This window comes from Doryrhamphus excisus, linkage group LG13 (assembly GCF_037039965.1).
Source record: "Doryrhamphus excisus strain RoL-2023G ecotype Guam linkage group LG13, RoL_Dexc_Guam_v1.1, whole genome shotgun sequence".
NCBI classification, from domain to species: Eukaryota; Metazoa; Chordata; class Actinopteri; order Syngnathiformes; family Syngnathidae; genus Doryrhamphus; species Doryrhamphus excisus.
In genome coordinates, this window is record NC_136369.1 from 13,464,131 (window position 1) to 13,484,464 (window position 20,334).

The window sequence follows — 20,334 nt, forward strand, 5'->3', positions numbered from 1 at the left end:
GGCAAATCTGAATTATTTTCCATATTTATATATGGTTGTTGTTGTAATGCAATAATTACTTTCCCTGGTAACGACTTACATTTAACTACTTAATGTACGTTAACGTAGATTTAAGTGGAAGATGAGTAATTGTGTGACAAATTCAAATTTTGGAGGAAAGTAACGTAACTATAACTAATTTCTAATTTGTCCAAAATTGTTGATTTTTAATAAAAATATAAATGAAGTCGAAATACAGCTTGTTATTAAAATGGTTAAAATACAATATTTGTTTTTTCCTATATAATAAATAACTGTCTGGGCTGCTCAATCTACTTTAATTGATGGCTCAAAGTCATTTGAGGTCCCACGAGACATCATATATGATATTTGATTTGAAACCAAAACATGGCAAAAACAAACAAAGCCCCCTGCACTGGGAACAAATCGCACAGTCCTCTGCTCTCTGAGATCCCTGCCCTGCGGCCCCCTGCCGGTCCTTGGCCTTTAGTCTGAAAACCAGTGGCCTCCAGCAGCAGGATTAGCCAGGCCAGCTGCCCAGAGAGACCCCAGGCCCTGGACGCTGACACAAGGCCTGACCCCAGGGTGGCTACTATCAGGGACCCTGAGGGGGATTTGGACAGCTCTTGGTGTGTGTATGTGTGTGTGTTGTTCATTGAGTTGGACAACTGTTGAGCCAACGCAGATCTGGAAAGCGGTTGTTCTTTGTATGTGTGTGCGTGCTTGTATGGTCAATTCTTTCCGGGGGTTAACTGCTGATCCAGTACAAATGGGAGGTGTGGGGTGGGGATGGGGGTGGGGGGCACTCGTGTGCTCCTGGAACATCTGCCTCTGTTTCTCCTGAGTCAAGCTTTGGTCAGGAGAGGAGAAGAGGAGGGGGGCACACAGTGGGGGTGAACTACAAGGGGAGGAGATGCAAGAGGAAGAGTCAGGAGGAACAGGAGAAGGCAGATGACAAGGACCAATGAGAGCTGACTATATGTGTGATGGCATACATGCCCACTCCCACTATTACATGTGGACACACACAAATAAACTGCAATGTGAAAATGTCACCAAAATGGCTCTAAATAAGACTCGAATCGTTACTCACCTTAATTGGTAAAGTAGTGGCCAGCTTGGTGTTGTACTGGTGAGCAGTTTCACTGTCTCAGTCAAGAGATCTGAGTTTGAATCTCTGTTGGAACATCTCTGTGTTTAGTTTGCATATTCTCTCTTAGCTTGCTTTTGTTTATTTTTTTTTTCTCCAAGTACGTTTTCCCATAGTCCAAAAGCATGTACGTTGGGTTAAATGTAGACTCTAAATCAGGGGTCACAAACTCAATTTACCTGGGGGCCACTGGAGCTAGGGTCTGGGCGAGGCTGGGCCACATCAGGTTTTCCAAACAAAAAACAAAAAAAACGCATTTATTAAAAACAGAAAAATGAATAAACTTTGCTTTGGTTCCGATTTTCTACAAGAAAAGCTCTGATAAAACATTCCACTGTTCTCAAATATTTTCATTTTTATTTTTCTACACAAAATAAGATCAAGAATAAAGAAAATCAATGAATCAGTAATAAATAAATATAATAATAATAAAACGGCAAATAATTAAAAATTAAGAAACCACATAGTTGGTGGGTAGACAAATTATTTTTTTGCCCTGTAGACATGACAAAACACGACTATAGTCACATTTATACTCTTTATTTACAACATATTGCGCAACTGCAGGGTCTTGAGACACATGCTAACTCGCAAACTAGAGAGCTAGCAACCTAAACGGTAGCCTCCAAGTTATTTCCTTAAAACTTAAAAAGCCAAAAACTTACCACTTCCACTCGGATAGGGAGGATAACTATTAACAGTTATTTAATCTTTAACATGAACATTAATCAAACGTAATAATTTTTTCTGGGTACATGATACCATACAGCATCCATATCAAACTTGCGCGGGCCGCACTAACATTAAACTTTCATATCAAGGCGGGGGCCTCAAACTAGTGTCCTACGGGCGACATTTGGCCCGCGGGCCGCGTGTTTGAGACCCCTGCTGTAAATGATCTATAGTTATGAATATGTCCCTTGTTATTGACCAGCGAGCGCACTGCGACCCTTGGGTGGATGGTTAAGTACTTTTTGCTAAATTCTGCACCCAAACAAACAAACCTCCAACAGTAGAACTTGAGATCCTGTGTGACATTGAAACTATTCAACTTATTAGACAACTAAGAGTACAAATTATGAGTAAAAATTCACAGGAAAAGCAATATTTATCATCAAATTTCCTGTCTTCACCTATTATTATAATATGATAGTTACAGTAATGATTATGAGATTGCAAAGGTAGAGTCATAGCACGAGTTGAAACCTCATCAGTCTTGATCATCAACATCTGTTCTGACCCCCTAATGCCCCTCTTTTGTCTTGTATTGTTATCGTCCTGAAGTGTGACTAACACTGTTTTCTCAGTCATGTTAATGCTCTTCTGTAGTGTACAGTATTGATGACTCTTGTCGTCTGCCACATCGATCATTGACTATTCAAAAAAGGCACCACGAGCCCTCTGATTGACAACAAAATACCCTCATGCCTGATGTTGTCCGTTGGCCATAACTTTTCAGTGAATCGCAGAGTGGGGGGAGACGGGGGGAGCAGATTTACAACCCAGCTCCTCCCTTTTTGAAGATCAGTTGACTGTGAGAGGTGGATTGCCCTCCTCGTCCACAGAGCATCTGGCTGGGGAACGACAGATGCTGACAGCTGGACTGACAGCCAGCATATGTCGCTTTCTTTATTTCTGCTAAGCTCAAACAATAGAGTGGAGGGGACGGGGGTGCATTGTGTGGAAGGTAGACCTAATAGCTTGTGACTTCAGAAAAGAGGCTCTATTCTCCTGGAGAGCAATTAGTCTGTCTCTGATCCCAGCCTGGAGAGTTTATGGGTGGACTGAGGCCACAAGACCACAATGGGCCATTCATATTCATGCCACATTATGAAGTTTATTCTTGTAATTGTAATGTTGTTGCATCTGTAGTTATTATATTTTATATTAGATGCGTGTTTGTATGTTTGCATGATGTTTCATATCTTAATTGGCTGCACTTGCCACATCAGGACTGGGCTGCATATGCGGCCCACGTGCACTTTGTTTTGCAGCGTCATGACGTCACGCGTATCATCCAGGAAGTAAGAACGCGTCAGTACAACCAAGACAAGCTGCGTTATTGTGCCTAACGGACTTAAGTAAGTCGTTCGCTAAACACGATAAAAAGTATAACGGCGACAACGTTTATTTATCATGATTTAGTTTGAAGCCGAGAGGACAGCGGCGTTGCCGTAACTAACAGAAGGAGCACATTGAGGTGGATGCTAAATGTTAGCATCAAGAGGAGGAGACGAATAGTAAACAAGTTGCATGATGTGAAAACGTCTCGGTACCCCCAAGTAACAGTTTTTTCTGCTACCCCTCTTCAGAAATGGGAGTAAAAGGTCTTCAGTATTTTATGGAGCACTGCTGTCCAGAATCTTGCGTGACTGTCAACCTGAGAGACATGGCCAGACGACATCTTTCTTCTGACAACACGACCAGTTGAGTGTATTTATAAGTCTGGTTCATGTAGAACTGGCCTCTCATCATCACATCATGTTGTGGAATATATTCTCAACCATTGCAGCATATGATATGAGTCTGATATTTATGGGTTATCACATATTATCACGTACTATTTAATCAAAAGACCATTTTGTTTCCAGAAAAAGTTTATTACATGTATTATATCTAAACAGTGTAAACACAATAATTGCAAAAATATTTCAACAATAATATTTTATCAACAGCCTTCTCTTTTCAATGTCTGACAATTAAAGTTCCATTAATCAAGTTTGGGTTTTTTGGTGACTGGAGAAGCACTATGAATATTTATAGTTACAGTGACATTTCCTGTCACATGTGCTGACATGTTGACAGAGCACAGACGGCAGCAAAACAAACGCTGTGTGTTCACGCTCGTGCGCTGTTTTCTGATTGGTTGTTTCACGGGCACGATACCAGAGCAGCGTGCTCTGAGTGGACAGCTACGGGGGCTGATACTGAACATGGTTAAACTATATTTTATCAGTATCACTGCCCTGGGCTTTGACACAGTATCATTTCACCCTTTTTCCCGTATCATTCATGGGCGGTTTCTAGGGTACAGGGCCAATTAATACTGTAGTATGTGATAAGAGATGTTATGCAGCATTAAGAAGGTACAATAATGATTCATTCAACGTTCATTTACAGTATATTTCCTTCTCTGGCAGGCCCCACACTCGTTGTGGATGGAATGGCCTGCCTACGCCACTGGTACACCTGTAAAGACTGGGTGTGTGGGGGTCAGTGGAAGGAGTACATGAGCATCCTGAGTCGCTGGATAGAGAGGTTTACTTCTGCAGGAATCAAACTTGTCTTCTTCTTTGATGGTGTGGTTGAAGAGAAGAAGAGAGCTGAATGGGTAGGGGAAGAAACTTTAAGTGTGAGCTTTTTGGTAGTGTTTACATCAACAGTGTCTGTTACTATTGTACCTGTAATGGGTGGTGCCTGCTTGATACACTCGGCAATACGCCACCTGTTCCAACTGTGTGTATAGAACCATTGTTTGATTCCCTCTTTGCAGGTGAAGCGGAGACGGCGAGTGAACGGGGAGGTGTCTGAGGTATTTCGTTACATTAAGTTACACGGAGAACAACCGGGAAAACATCTCTTCTGTCTGCCTTCTGGCTTGGCAACATTCACGTGCTTTGCCCTCAGGTTTGCTTTCAGTAAACTCACTGTACAAACGTCCCTCGCCACTTCATGGTTCGAATTTCACAGCTTCACTCCATAACGGTTTTTCAAAAATATATTAAATAAATCATGCTGTTTTGTGGTTGAATTCAGCCTATTTTTTTTGGGGGGGGTGCTTATGTAAGCAAATGTATTCTTTATATTTTATAGAATAATTGTTTAATTTCAAGTTTAATGCTCTCAACATTACTCACAAGTTATTGGTTGTTATGGTTTTTACAAGTTTAACGTTTATACTTTTTTTTTTGGCAGGTCGTTAGATCAGAAAGTGTTTTGCTCAGTGCAGGAGGCTGACTATGAAATTGCCTGTTATGCTCGTCGGCATGGCTGCATGGGCATTTTGGGACAAGACTCAGACTTCATCATCTATGACAGGTTGTTTTTTCTTATTTCAACAAAGTCAACTAGGATAGGCTCCAGCTCATCCACAACCCTGAAAAAGGATAAGGAGTAGAAAATAAATGCATTGTGGCGAAACATAAATGGACATGAATAGAATTGTTGATTTTATTGTGTTATGTTAGGGTTAGGGCTCAGGAGGTAGAGCAGGTGGTCCAGAAACCAGAAAGTTGGCGGTTCGATCCCGCCACCCAGTCACTCGGTCTCCAACCTGTTGGTCGGCACAAATTGGTAGCCACGTTTCTGTCAGGTTACCCCAAGGCAGCTGTGACTACAGGTGTACAGGACCACCACCACTGTGTGACTGAGGAGTGAATAATAATGTGTTCACTTCAATGTGAAGCGTTTTGGGTACCAAAAGCACTATATAAAATGTAATCATTCATCATATAAAATCAGAAAAAATCAGCCCTCTGCTGTCAAACACACAGAAAATATACAAACGTAGCAGTAATTGGAAAAATTCAGTATATGCAGATTTGCAGACAGATTTAATGTATAATTTTTGTTCTTTTTACAGTTCTCCTTACTTGTCGGTGGCGAAACTGCACTTAGACCACCTCACCACGGTCGTATACGACCAACAGAGACTTTGCCGAGCCATTGGGTTGTATGTTAGCCAGTTACCACTGCTGGCCTGTCTCCTGGGTAACGATGTGGTACCAAAGGAACGGATGCACACTATCAGGAACAATGCTATGGCTGTATACAGGTCTGTGGCACTTTGACACTTATGATCGCAACACTAAAGTATTCAATACACAAAAACTTTTTTTTTTGTCAGAAAAAAAAATGTTGGAGCACCCCAGGAGCTGATGGTGTTTGCTCTATCCGAGTTCATCAGCTCTTTGTGCGGCAGAGAGGAGAAAGACACTGGGCTTATCCCTCAGTCCCTGAACCTGCCTGCTGCAGACAGATTCCTCCTGGAAAAAGGGATTCGCTCCTATTTGCTTCCTGGGCAGGACACTCTTCAGCAGGATGACACACCTCCTCCCACCTCTGGCCTTGGCTTTGAGAAATACGTCAGTCCAGAAATATTAAAGGTTTGTATTATACAATACATACATACGCTGATACAGTATCTTGAAGTGATTCCACCCATCACATTTTAGCAATAATGTTAGTATATCGTCTCAAGGGATAACTGTACAGTTTTGACAGCAGTCCAGTAGGGTCAGACAAAAACTCAATCAATCATTCCTGTAAGAAATTATTTTATTGTAAACAAAACATGACAATGTAAACATGATTTACATGTGTATGTATTGGTATGGTGTGCACAGTACCAACCATGTTTCACTTTTTGACCTTTTATAGGCTTGTAAAGAACAACATGTGTCTGCCGAGGGTTTCATGGTTTACAATGTTGTGTGTGAGGGACTGCTTGAATGTAGTAACAGTCTGGAGGATGAGGAAGAGGATGAACTGCCACCTCAGGCTGTCATCTATAAGCCCTGCAGACAACACATTTATGGTCTGCTGCTGCTTAACGGAGATGATGGTAAGATTGCTCACACTAATGCACATTTGCACTCCCACGCACGTTCACCTTGAAGTCATTCTGTAAACTTGATATGTTTCTAGACAATGGAGCTGAGGAACCTCCAGCTATCAGAGAATGGTTTGTCTATCCAGGCAACCCACTGAAGGAACCCCACATGGTCCAGCCTGTCCCCGTGAACTTCCCATGTACTGTACCTATTTTAATCTTGAAAACAGTTGTTGTGTCCTTACCGAATGAATGCTCAGAGAAAAATAGAACTTTGTAGTTGCTTGACCACTGATTTGTGAGTGTCCACAGCTGTTTATGCCAAACACGCTCCATGCATTCATTGTTTCTGGGTTCAGAACCAAACACCCAAATCTTATCTGTTTATCTGTAGGTGAACGCCCGAGTCTACATGTTTTGTGGTTTGGTTCTGGACCTGACGTTTCCACTCTTCGTCTGACGAGCTTCTTTTCGATATTCGACTGTCAGGAGTTTGCAGAGTGGTATGGAGTTGTTGAAGACTCTCTCCTTGCTGCTCTTTGTCTGGTTACCCACATTGTCCTCCAGGTAGTACTGACTTTAATTTTGCAGAAATGTAAAAAACCGTAATGATTGTTAATATCATCCCTTTATCCATCCATTTTCTTGCTCTTTTGGGTCATAAGAGCAGCAGTCTGAGTAGGGATGACCAGACTTCCCTGCCTTTGGCCACCTGCTCTCATTCCTTTGAAGGGATTAGAGAAGTGTTTTTAATATCCTTTCTACTAAGGTACTTTACATCAAATCATCAACGTGGTATTGTAATATGAAACATTAGGGCAATGCTGCAAGGAAAATATAGTAACTTATACTTGTTCACTTTCTATATTTACCAGTTTTGTAAGGTGAATGAAAAGGATGAGCATCTTTCATAGTTCAATGGTTTGAGCTTGTGGATAACTTGTTCATTTTCGACATATGTGTCCCTTGTACTACCTCTTAATATTCAAACCAGTGCTTTGTGCACAGAAACGGTTACATAGCGCTTATTGAACTTTGTTTTAGTGGAAAAAAATCACAATATCACTACACAATATTCTCACTGACAGATGCACCTGTTTTACTTTATCTCTTATAAATAATTGAATAACAGTGTTGTTGGTTTTTAGTGTTGGCCAATATAATGGTTGTGTTTAAAGTGGAATTTGAGTGATTGATGTGAACGAACTATGAAAACACCAAATGTATTTGCTGACACTTTAGTGAGGGTTTAGTTTGGGACTGACATCTGTGACAAACATATTACAGTTGTTCCCATCTTTTGTCAACATGTGATGTTAAACATTTGTCTGGCTTGATAACTGCCATTATCACCCAGAGTGACCAGTTTAGCCTCAGACACGTCAACAAATGCACTGATAAACACCCAAATACTTTATTTCTTAATTTACCACACGTTCATCTTCTTACTTTGTAACTGCAATTTAATTTAATAGCCTGTGAGAGGATCAGTAAGACAAGTAGACAAGCAAAGATGAGCGGACGGGCCGTCAGACAACAGTGGCTGCTGTTGTCTGACGGCCACTGCATTCACATTCGCTCGTCACTTGTCTGTTTAAATAGCTGGAGGGTTTGTTTGTTTTGAACACGCCACACACATACACACACACTGGCTGCCTTCTTTGCTGCATTCAGCATTGTTACTTTCCCCTGTTGAGGACAGACCAAACAGACCATCATGGAAGGCACACAAAGGTATGTTTGAATTGGAAAACCACATACTAAATCAAATGATATGTCTCGCTGTCTTTGTGCAGGTACCGTCTTTATGTTCAGAGGATGTGAATGCGTACCTGAGTCAGGCTGTGTGTCTGAGCCTCAAATCTCCACAGGAGCTTCAACAGATCAAGGTCAGACACATGCAGGCTTATTACAACTAGCCCAGTCCGTGTTGAGTTTCGCAATGCATGAGCACAGTGGCTCTGTGCGCTTGACTGTAAACATGCAACCTCTTTTAGCAAACAGCTGCCAAAAGGTTTCCAGTTAGGGAAAATGAAAAGAAAAAAAGCATGTAGCGAAAACACAGATAAGGTCCTGAATGGGGATCTGTTCGAGAAAACAAACAAAACAATTAGGAGTAGGCTTGTTATGTAAATTATGTTATTTGCGTTGTTGTATACATTTCAAATATTTGGATTTACTGTTGCACTATTTTCTTTAGATAGGCTCCAGCATACCCCCGTGACCCTAATGAGGACAAGCGGCATAGAAAAAGGATGGATGGACTATTTTCTTAAAATTTATAAAGTGATAAGATAAACATAAATAATATGCGGTGGTCAGAACATTAGACATAGTATAATGAGCTCTATTAAATACTTAGCTTCAACAAAAGCTGTATTAACCGGTTTTCATCAAATATTTAGTCAGGTTTTTTTGGTTCTAGTTTGCAGTAGTTTATCCCCATATCATATATTAACTACCTTATTTATTCAGCAACATGAGACGATCAAAATAATTAATAACTAATGTACGACTGATGCAGTGCAGTCCACAGTATAGTGGTTTGCTGCTCTTCGATAAGGCGGAGCTGAAACACAACACAATAATAGAAATAGACTTGGAAAGGCTGTCCATTGTGGCAGACGTGTGATTGTTACTGTGTAAATGTACATTCATTCAAATCACTGTCACTGTGTATTCACCTTAATGTAAAATGAGACGAACCATTTGCCTGTGTTTGTTTTTAAGGGAAAGGGGTTGTGGGTAGGTTTTGGGATGCCGTGGTTTGGTTGCCGCATTCCTCTCCATGGGGCTATGTGCCTGTGGGTATGTGTGTGTGTGTGTGTGTGTGTGTGTGTGTGCGCGTGTGTGTATGAGAGACGGAGAGTCGCCCGTCTGCCTTGGTTGGCGCTCACCACATGGAGCTATTTACATCAAACACACATCGCCCCACTGAACTCTTAACACACACGTGTGTGCACACACACACACACACGCATTCTGTCCTTTTGTGTGTTCTCATATTCGTATTCTTTTTCTCTTTCAGTCTCCTTTCGCCTCTTTGTGTCTGTTTGTTTGTGAGCGCTTAAGGCTGTTTTGTGCGTCTGTGCAGTGCTTCATTGTTTTCAGTGTGTGAAGCTGTGTTTGACTGGAAGCAGGTGACAGGCAGGGCTGTGAGAATGCGTGTGTATGCTATCAGAGTTATCAGTGCTATCATCCAAAGGGACAGGTGAGAGCATAAAGTGCGCGTGCGCACGCACACACAGGCACAGTGCGAACATCTGCCTACCGTCACTGACTTTTGACACTGCCGTTATTTTGCACTTTGCCTCATTAATGTTCATTTACAATGTAATGCAACATAGTCTTTATCAACTCACATGAAACTGCAGAGAGTCACATTAATTAACTGAATCAATATATTTCCCCCCTAAGTACAAATGTATTAATTCCTTGATATTAATCTTAGCTGTATCAATGTAAAATAACAGCATAATTGTGGCCTATGCGGTTGCCAAATATAATAAAAATAGGAATTTCACTTATAACATTTGAGGATAAAGTAGTCCCGATGAGTGTTATGTGCCATAAAAACAGGATAGTTTGCCTTTTAGCTGAATCAAGATGGATTATTGTCATTCTCACCATGTAAACATAAAAACTACTAAAGTGCAGTACTCTTTATAGTCTCATTATAGTACAGTAAAAAAATGGTAGACCACTTTGTTTCTTTAGTTTTTTGTTCGTTTTAATGCCTAGTACAATTATGGGTACATATGTTTTAACAACAACAAAGTTCAACAACAATTCCATTTAAAAAGTATTACCAAGCCATTTTCATGTTTTTTGATAATAATGACTGGCTTAAGTTCTTACATCAATAGCTATGCTATTGCACTGATAAAAATGTTATTCTTATGAGCTATTTATGTTGTCATTATATTTGTTATATATGCATTATAATGAAGAAGAAACTGAATAAACAATGGTGATCTAATATTTTTTTCCATGATTGTATGTCATTGTGGGCAGTCACTAATAAATAACCAAACATGACTAAATGTTTTTACAGATTTTATGGAACAACTGTAGTCATTTAAGAGCACAGTGTACCTGTTTGGTAAATGTATACAGCCAAGCCAATATATTAAATACCAGGTATTTTTTTAATGTTTAACTTTGGATGATTAAAAAAAATGTGCATGGCAATTGTAATTTCCTTTAATTTTTACTCCATCTGCTATCAACAAAAACAATAGTGATACTGTTTTATGGTGATAAAGCAAAATCAGTTTTTAGAAAAGTGCACATTGGTTGTTGCAGAGATGAAACGTGACATGTGGCACCTGTCACGCAATATTGCGACAGATCAAACAAAACATCAGCCGTGTGTGTGCGTGCGTGCATGCGTGTGTAACCAAGCAAATATAATTCCAACCTCTTTTTTTCTCTTTACTCTCAGCTGCCATTCCTCTGTACTCGAGCGGTCCAACTGGGCTCTCTCTACGTCCGAGGACTGAGCCACCTGCTGGGGGCTAACTGTGCCAGTGGTTGCCCGCTGCCCAGCACTGCTTTCATGCCTTGGCACAGCTTTGATGGACGGCTCTTTCACTCCAAATACCTGCTGGCACATAGCGCCACGGAGGAAAATGTGCTGCTGGACAATCATGTAAGTGGACACGGGAAGACTAATAGCGGCAAGACGCTCACACTCACCAGCTCTATCAAAATTCTGATCCCTTTCTGTCTTCTTTTTAAGGTTTTTGATTGACACATAGATATATGATGCTGTGCAAAAATCTTTGGCCACTACAACCTATTGTACTTTATAGTGACTTTTCAAAGCACTTATTTGGTCAAAATGAAAGCCGTTAGTGAGTGACAGCCATTAACATCACTCCCCCTTTTCAGGTCAAACAACAAAATGAAATATACTGAATGTTGGTCGGTGATTTTTGTGGAACAGGGTGCGTCAAATGGTGGTATCATCAGCAATGTGCAATCTTATTGTTATTGTCTGCTTCCCTTCCAGCAGCCCAGTTTGTCCTTGTTTATCCAACTGAGGAAGAAGCTCCTAGAAGTTTGCAAGACGAGAAACAGAGTCTTGCAGTCCCGACCCAGACCCAACCGGCTTGATCAAAGTCATAGAACACAATACAGAGATGGACACAGAGGTGAGACATATGCCGACTAATCTTTTTCCCGTATCTTCCTGTTATATTTTCCTCCCTCTGCCAGGTTAATTGTGTCTACTTTATTTTGAGGTGACCTCAAGTTTGAGGGTTGCCTGAGCGATGAGCGCTCCAGCTGAAAATACTCCAGCAGACAAATGGAGGAGCAGTATTTTAATCTGACCGTTGATCTGTGGTTGTAGTTCTCTGCTACCCCTCAATGAACCACATTACCCAGAGGGCTGCGCTGTAACCAGCTCCATGTGTGTTGTGGTCTTACACACACACACACACACACACACACACACACACACACACTGCTTGTGTGCACATGTGCATGCCTGGATCCAACACTTGCTTTGTCAGTGTGCTAGTAATAGCAGGTTTCTGTTTATAGGTTGGGAGCGCTCTATTTTAGGACTCACAACAACGATTATAGGCTTCTCTCTCCGCCTCCAACCCCTCATGTATCCCCCTCAGCCCTGGGGACCCCTTTACCTCTCTTGTTCCCATACGCTTCATCTTTTTATTTTCCACATCATCTTCTCTGTTCCTCCTCTTATACTTTTCTCCCAAAATTTTCACACTATAACTGTCTTCCACTTTCGGTCACGTCATTTATAAAATGTTATTTTAAATGTAATCTTTAACTAAAATTTTATTAAATTAGTATTGTCTTTGCCACTCTTTTACATGACAACTGTGTTGTGGAATGCACGAAAACAAGAATTGGTGTAAATGTTCCAAAGAAATACATGCTCCTAAATGACCACTGTGTATTCCACTGGCACCTTGTAGTACTGTAAGAGATGTACCATAAGAGTTATTAACTCATATTAATGAGTTATAGTGGTTTTAACAGTATTAATACTTAACAAGAGCCTTGTTTTAAGTCATTGTTTTGCGAAAGGGAGTTTACAAACAACATGATTTAAGACTCAAAGGGTATTTTGCAGATTTGATTGTTCTGTTCCTCAGCTCCTCAGTCCTGCAGTCAAATCATTGATGGCGTTCAACTACAGGCTGTTTTCCAAAATGCAAAATATTAGTTATAGATATTAAAACCTCTTTGTGGTCAGTCAGCAAGCATGAGTCAACAGCCGCCTCATGAAATACGAACTTGACATTTTTCTTGCACACACCCCCAACGCACACACACACTTTTGGTGAATGTTTTTCTTAAAGCACCAGTGTGTGCCAAGTTGGTTTACCCCAAACTGTCTGCTCTTCACTCGAGCTTGTTGGGTCTCAGGAGGATGTTTCTGCTGATGGAAGATGGAAGGCTTTGCCCTCACTATTTCCATCATTACTACTGTGTGTGTGTGTGTGTGTAAGTGGGTGCGAGAGCCGGGTTGGCGCTTTGTGGTGTCATTAAGGACGTTGCTTGGCTTGTGTTTGGAATCAAATTTGATGTTTATTTCCCTCAAAAAATATCTCTATGTATTCACAATTGCTTTGTGAATTTACTGCCACTGTTACCTCTCCTCTTCCTTCTGTCCAGAAATTAACAGTAGCCACCATATCAGTGAAAACAACCTCATTTTAAAGTGACTGAAACGGATACACTGCCAAGCATTGCATTTTACATTCACATGCCTTCACTCTTACTCTTAACTCTTTGAATTTGTCCCCGCCTTGCCTTCAGCTTAAAAGGATTGGAACACCTAGACCAGGTGTCACCAACACGGTGCCCGCGGGCACCCGGTCGCCCGCAAGGACCACATGAGTCGCCCGCGGGCCGTTTCCAAAAATAGCACATCTCATAGAGAGCTGCGTCTAAAAATTAATTTTGTTCTGTTGCTATTATTTTTTTAATCACACTTGTATGTATATAGATTTAAAAAATACTATCTTAAAAATACTTTAAGGTTAACGCGCACAATATTTACCTATGGGCAGTAAAGTAGAGCTTGTGGGATGTGGAGAGTAAGCTAGCGGGCGCTGTATGCACTTTCGTACCCCAAAAACATGGCAGAAAAAAGAAAGAAAACGTATCTCTTTCACAGTGAATGGGAAGAGGAGTTCTTTTTTACGACTGTAAAAGAAACCTGCGTGTGTCTGATTTGCGGGACGACCGTGGCGACAGCAAAACGGCACAATGTGGAGAGACATTTCAATACGTGTCACAAAAGCTACCATGATAAATATCCACCTGCAAGCGCCCTACGGGCAGAAAAAGCCCGTGAGCTAAAGACCGCTCTGGGTAAGCAACAGTCTTTTTTTACGAGGCCGGCCAAAAACTCACAAAAAGCAACCGAAGCCTCGTTTAGAGCTACACATTTTCTGATCAAGAAAAAAAAGGCATTTACAGATGGAGAAGTTGTCAAAGAAGCGATGTTATTAATTGCTAACACTGTATTTAAAGACGAGAAAAATGGAAGCGACCTAATCTCCACTCTTTCCGACGTCCAACTGGGGGCATCTACGATGGCAAGACGAGTATCAGCTATGTCCAGTAACTTGGTCGATCAGTTGGAGCAGGATCTGGCGAAGTGCAAGTGGTTTAGCCTCCAGTGCGATGAGTCCGTGGACAGCAGCAGTACAGCGCAGTTATTGGTTTTTATCCGGATGGTGTTTAATGATTTCTCCACAAAAGAAGAACTCCTGACACTACTGCCCTTAAAGACAACTACGAGAGGAGTTGACATTTATAACACGGTGAAGGAGTTTTTCGTGCAGAAAAAGGTGCCATTGGAAAAGCTGGTAGCGGTGACAACAGACGGGGCTCCTGCTATGGTCGGCCGACAGACAGGTTTCATCGCTCACTGTAAACGTGACCCAGACTTCCCCAAATTTCTGCATTACCATTGCATCATTCACCAGCAGGCGTTGTGTGCGAAAGTGATCGGCTTTGGGCACGTGATGACTCTCGTTGTGAAAATCATAAACAACATCCGCTCCAAAGCAAAGCAGCACAGGATTTTCAAGGTACTATTAGAGGAGATGTCAGCAGAATATGGGGACCTACTGCTACACACAGAAATCAGATGGCTCAGCAGAGGACGAGTTTTGCATCGTTTTTTGTCTCTTTTGCGTGAAATCAAAGAGTTCATGCAGTCCAAAGGCGAAGATGTCTCACTGCTAGAGGACACAGAGTGGACACTTGACCTTGCATTTTTGGTGGACATTACTGGGAAACTAAACCTCCTGAACTGCCAGCTGCAAGGCAAAGGTAAGACTGTTGTCGATATGATAAGTGCTTTAAATGCATTTAAAGCCAAAATGAATGCATTCTCTGCAGATTTACAGAGAAAAAAAGTTCTGCACTTTCCCTCTGTGCAGTCAGTGCTGAAAGACAATGCTTCTGCATCTGAGACATTTGAAAAAGTGGCAGAAAAGTACATTGAAGTAATAAACAGACTTGGGCAAGAGTTTGAGAATAGGTTTTGTGACCTTCATCAGCTTGAACCATGTGTGTTCTTCATTTCCAACCCTTTCATGAATGGGGACACAGCATGCTTTGCTGAGCAGTTAAGTGCAACGTTCAACTTGGATGCTGGACAGGTGGAGATTGAAATTATAACATTGCAAAATGATCTCCATCTCAAAGCCTACCAGGCTGCACCAAACTTTTGGCGCCTTGTTGACACAGAGAAGTACAGTGGAGTATGCACAGCAGCCATGAAGGTTGCCAGCCTGTTTGGCTCAACCTATCTCTGTGAATCAGCATTTTCTGACATGAACTTCATCAAAAACAAACACAGAACACGCCTCACTGATGCACATCTGAGAGACTCACTCACAGTTGCAGTGTCAAGTTACACACCAGATTACAACACACTGGTGAACAGCATGCAATGCCAGTCTTCCCACTAACCAAGGACGGATACCAGATGTAGTCAGTGACAACATGGTAGTGCCATGGCAAAGTTGAATTAAAATATTGAAGAATTGTGTTCAATTTAAAAGTGTGTTCATGACATTTAAAAGTTATAATTTTGTTAAACATAACACAGACTTGGCCACTAGTTCAAAATGTGAAATAAAAAATGTATTACATATTTAAAAATATGTAAGTTGATTTTGTTTAACATTACATAATTGTTAACTTTTTGAAACATGTTGCAACATAGTTCATGATTTGTTAACAGGGCATGTCAGTGGCTTGTGCAAATGGGATATTTTTTGCTAAAATGTAGTGATGTAAGTGATCATCTGAAAATGTAACAAATACTGTGATTAATAGAGATAAAGTGTTGAATATTGATATCTGTTTCCCACCTTGTTGTCATTTTTGATAATCATTGTTAGAAATCATTAACATGATCAGTGTCTTTACATAGGTGAGTATTACTAATCATTATAAATAATGTATAACTAAAGGCAAACTGAGCAAATTTGTTATTTCAGAAGAGCGTATCAAACTGGTAGCCCTTCGTATGATTCAGTAACCGTGAAGTAGCTCTCAGTTTCAAAAAGGTTGGTGACCCCTGACCTAGACGTTCCAGAAAGTGAAAATATTAGATGCTCTAACAACTTTGAGAAGCTCAGAGGTCATCAAGAGAGAGCGTCTGTTTCAGGACATGAAAATGCACTGTGCCGCTCTTGTGTTTTTAAAAAAAATTTCATCTGCAGGAATGGAGTTTAAAAAAGGGAAAAAAAACGACTGTTGTTCATTTTGGGCAATTAGATAATCAATAGTGATATATTAGATGTATAGTGACGTGTACGGGTGGATTTACCATTAGACAAACAGGCAATTGTCTTGGGCCCCAAGATTTCCAGTGGCCCCCAAACATCTGAGGAGGATGCAGGATTCAGAGGGAGCACTGTTCTAGCTCAGCATTTAATTCCATGAATTGGTTAAACTGTGGTGAACATGTAACAGAAAGAATGAATTACTTTCAGCTCGTATTTCAGGTGTTGATGACAACTGGCGAGCGCGAGGAGCGGCGACAGCAGGAGGATGGCGTGAGAGGGGACAATCAAGTGGTGGAAACGGCAGAGAAGCAGCGCAGCAGATGCAAGGACACAGAAGAGGAGAAAGAGGTCTATATTTCCACTCTCACTCTCGTCCACCTGCCATCGATGTTAAGATGAGCTCTCAGCCAGATCAGCCTCACAGCCGACGCCATCCCAGCAGAGGGAGATACCAGCTGGCTCCCAGGTAAACATCAGAAGAATCACCCCATTCTTATTTCCTGTTCCTTCATGTGTCATTCCTCCTCTCAGATGGGGTCAGCCTCCCGGTCATGGAGCACAAGCCCACCCCAACAGAGAGCACAGAGGAGCAGAGGATTAGAGTGCAGGACTTGAGGAGTTAAGAGGGTAGGAAAGAATTGATAAAAGGACTGATGGAATCAAGTTTCTCTGAACAAACTGATTAGCGAATTAGCAGTCGAGAATGTTTGTCGAAAGGATGTGGTAAGTGAAAATAAGAGGATTGAGAAGAGATTAAGAATGTGGAAACCAACCAACATTGGTTAATTTGAACTTTTTTTTCTTTAGAAAAAGTCTTGTGTGGTATCTCAAGTTAGTCAGCAGACTGCTGACAGAAAATAGACCAATAAGTACCAACAAACATAAACAAGCCACTTCAAACGCACACTTAGAAGATGATAAACAATCTCCTAGCCTGTTTCTTAATTTCTTAGTTAGAGTAAAAAGAAAACATAGAAGATGTGCTGTTATTACCACAATTCCTCCAATATTCTGTTTCTCCTGTACACACTTCTCCCATCTTACGCTCACTACTATGCTGTTGATTTATACACTTATCTCAACCAATAGTCTCTGTTGCAAATGATTTTTTTCCCTCACCCTAACAAACCAATTTAATTTCCCCCTTTGTGTTCTTTAATCTCCACTTATGAGAAGGAAAAAAGACTGTTACAGTTGTGTTGTTGATTCAATATATCATTGGACAATTTTGCCCAGTATTTCAGAAACCTGCTACAAAATCCTCATCAAATTGTGATGACTGTGTTTGTGGTTTAGGAACACAGTCACAGATGTAATTCCAATTGCGTTATTAATGTAAGGTATTTTTTATAACACCTCTAATTTACAATTAAACAGGATGATGCGTACGGTGATTACAGTACATTGCATACTTACTCCAAATCCAGAAGTATGTTATGTCTCTTGACTAGTGAAACAAGCTTGGACGTGCAGATTTAAAAGTGTGTCCTGATCCCGTGGCTTTCGTCCATTTTTTCACTCTTAGAAGATGTAAGCAGGTATCCTAAAATCCTTATTTGCATTACTAACATTCAAACACAACACAGTGTAAACACACTCATACAGCCCGAGTTGCACACACACAGCCACACTAGCATGCTTTGCTAAACTAAGCTAACCTCGCAAGCTTCCACTCATGCTCTGAGGTGAGATGAGTTTCAAAGTTGTTGTTTTTTTATTTACTTTTGCCGGTGTTTCAGGTCATTGTTTCTGCATGTTTAGTTTGGCAGGGGGCATGATAGTGTTTGTGAGGAGATTCCACCACGATTGAGCACTCTGCCGGGGAAATCTTTCCCGACATAAGCATTTCTCCTTTTCACAATGACAGCATTTATTTCATATTTTTGTTAAATTCTGTGAGACTTTGCGTTTAACAATTGATTTTGTACGCATAAATGAGAAATGGGCCCTACACTTAACACGGTTCTCTGCAGGCTGCTATATGCCAGCCATAGGTGATCGATTTTTGTGATCACCTTCGAAAGGCCTTTATCGGCATGTCATTTTTAATAACAATCAGCCGATACTGATCAGTGGCAGATCAATCAGCCCATCCGTAATGGCAACATGTAGATTAGAAGAAGAAAATAGACTGTTGGAAGGAGGGAATTGAAGCATGTTGGCGGCAAGACATGTAAACATTAAGGAATATGAGCAGAGAAGCAGCAGAAGGTAATGGAGGACTAAGAATAGACTAGGCAACAAAAACAGGATGAGGAGGTGAAGTTTGAGAAGAGAGCAAAAGGGAAGACCGGTTTTGAGTCAATGGTCTTGTTATGTTGCTTACACCGCAGGAAACTAACTAAGCTTCCGCTCACTCTACTGGTGGGTGTGGTCCCTCCAGCAGCAGGGGCACAAACACACAATCAAGCCCATTTCAAGTCCTCCATTTCAAGGATTGGCTGATTAGCTCTTTCCCTTCCATTGGTGGTCATTCAACAGGTTGTCACATTTCTTTTTACATGTTACATGTTTTTACATGTCTATGTTGTATAAACATTCTAAAGCTTTTTGGGGTCCTTTTTCAGACAACCGCCTTCTGAATGAAAAGTATAAATTCCCACTTGACGAAGTTTGAACTGAATTGGTTACAAAACATTTGAAATAACTGATGTGGAGTAATTGTACACCACTGCAAATAACAAGCACAATAATAAGCATTTATATACACAATAATACGTCTTGACGTTGTCAATCAGGAGTGAACTTTTTTTTTCTTCACCTGTGTGTCCTCACACAAAGCATCTGACCTGGCAACAGAAGCTCTCCCTCTCTTTTTTGGGTTATTTTACAGACGCACGCACAACCGTGATACAGGCATCCAGACATGAGATTAAGCGGGCAAATATAACCCTTCTGTATTTACAGGATGTCTAAAAATACAAAGGGCTCGCTTTAACTCGGGCAAAAAAAAAACAGGGAACAACTACTGTATGTTGTGTGCGTGCGTGCGTGCGTGCGTGTGTGTGTGTGTGGTTGCCCGCACTGGCATCATGAAACAATTCATTGCAAAGGTTTGACACCTTTTGGGATGTTTGTGCTTTATGATGCTTTATGTGACATGAAAGAAAGACATTTTTCATTGGAGGGGGCAAGGTGAGACCATTACTGACATAGGGGTGGCAATAAGTTTATACCAGTTAGTTTACCAATAAGTTTATACCTCCATGTAGCTCCGCCACCTGTGGGTTGGGATGGCTGTAGCTCCGCCATATAACCACGCTGTAATGTTATTTGACTACTACGTCATCATACAAAATCAACCATTACTTTAAAGTTAGCCTTTGATGGATTGTTGTTACCTGTGTCCATTCTTCCCACTTTCACAGACCCCTCCTCCTCCTTCCTCTCCTGCCTGTGTCCGTGAATGAATGCACTTTGACTAGTGGAACATATGCTGCTGGTTGTTCAATACCCTCCCTCTGAGCGGGGGCACATCCATGCATGTGTGTCAATGTGTGTGTGTCTGTGAGAGAGAGAGAGAGAGAGAGAGAGAGAGAGCAAGAGAGAGTGTGTTTGTGTGAATGATTGTCGTGGGTGTGTTTGTGTGTCTGTCTTTGTGTGTGTGCGCGTGCATGTGTGTGTGTGTGTTCATTGAAACATGTGCCTCCTGTTGCACATCGGCCATCTGTTCCTTGAATGGACTGATGGAGTACTGCTGTAACCATGGCAATGGTCCATTCAGTCAAATAGCCCATCAAACCACCCCTGGCTGTTTGTGTGTGTGTGTGTTTATGTTTATGTTCAGGAATTGACTGGCAGAGTGGAGGAATTCCCACATGTTGATGAAAGCGGGCTGA

At 41.2% G+C, this 20,334-nt stretch overlaps 1 protein-coding gene across 1 annotated transcript; it reads left to right on the forward strand.

Annotated features, from left to right (window-relative positions):
* The first annotated feature begins 3,153 nt into the window (after positions 1 to 3,153).
* On the forward strand, positions 3,154 to 19,369 carry fam120b (family with sequence similarity 120 member B). Its single transcript, XM_058089631.2, has 15 exons — positions 3,154 to 3,231; positions 3,463 to 3,576; positions 4,291 to 4,481; positions 4,644 to 4,777; positions 5,066 to 5,188; positions 5,733 to 5,924; positions 5,997 to 6,255; positions 6,530 to 6,713; positions 6,797 to 6,901; positions 7,096 to 7,268; positions 8,498 to 8,590; positions 11,146 to 11,352; positions 11,716 to 11,857; positions 16,703 to 16,961; positions 17,027 to 19,369. Exons 2-15 carry the CDS (start codon positions 3,465 to 3,467, stop codon positions 17,094 to 17,096), a joined length of 2,244 nt encoding a protein of 747 aa, XP_057945614.2. The 5' UTR covers positions 3,154 to 3,231; positions 3,463 to 3,464; the 3' UTR covers positions 17,097 to 19,369.
* Positions 19,370 to 20,334: the final 965 nt, after the last annotated feature.

Excerpts from the sequence above, each read along its gene's own strand:
- fam120b (XM_058089631.2), top strand. The coding sequence starts at position 3,465 with ATGGGAGTAAAAGGTCTTCAGTATTTTATGGAGCACTGCTGTCCAGAA. Across the intron at positions 6,902-7,095 it reads TGTCCCCGTGAACTTCCCAT|GTGAACGCCCGAGTCTACAT; the intron begins GTACTGTACCTA and ends GTTTATCTGTAG. Across the intron at positions 16,962-17,026 it reads AGATACCAGCTGGCTCCCAG|ATGGGGTCAGCCTCCCGGTC; the intron begins GTAAACATCAGA and ends TCCTCCTCTCAG.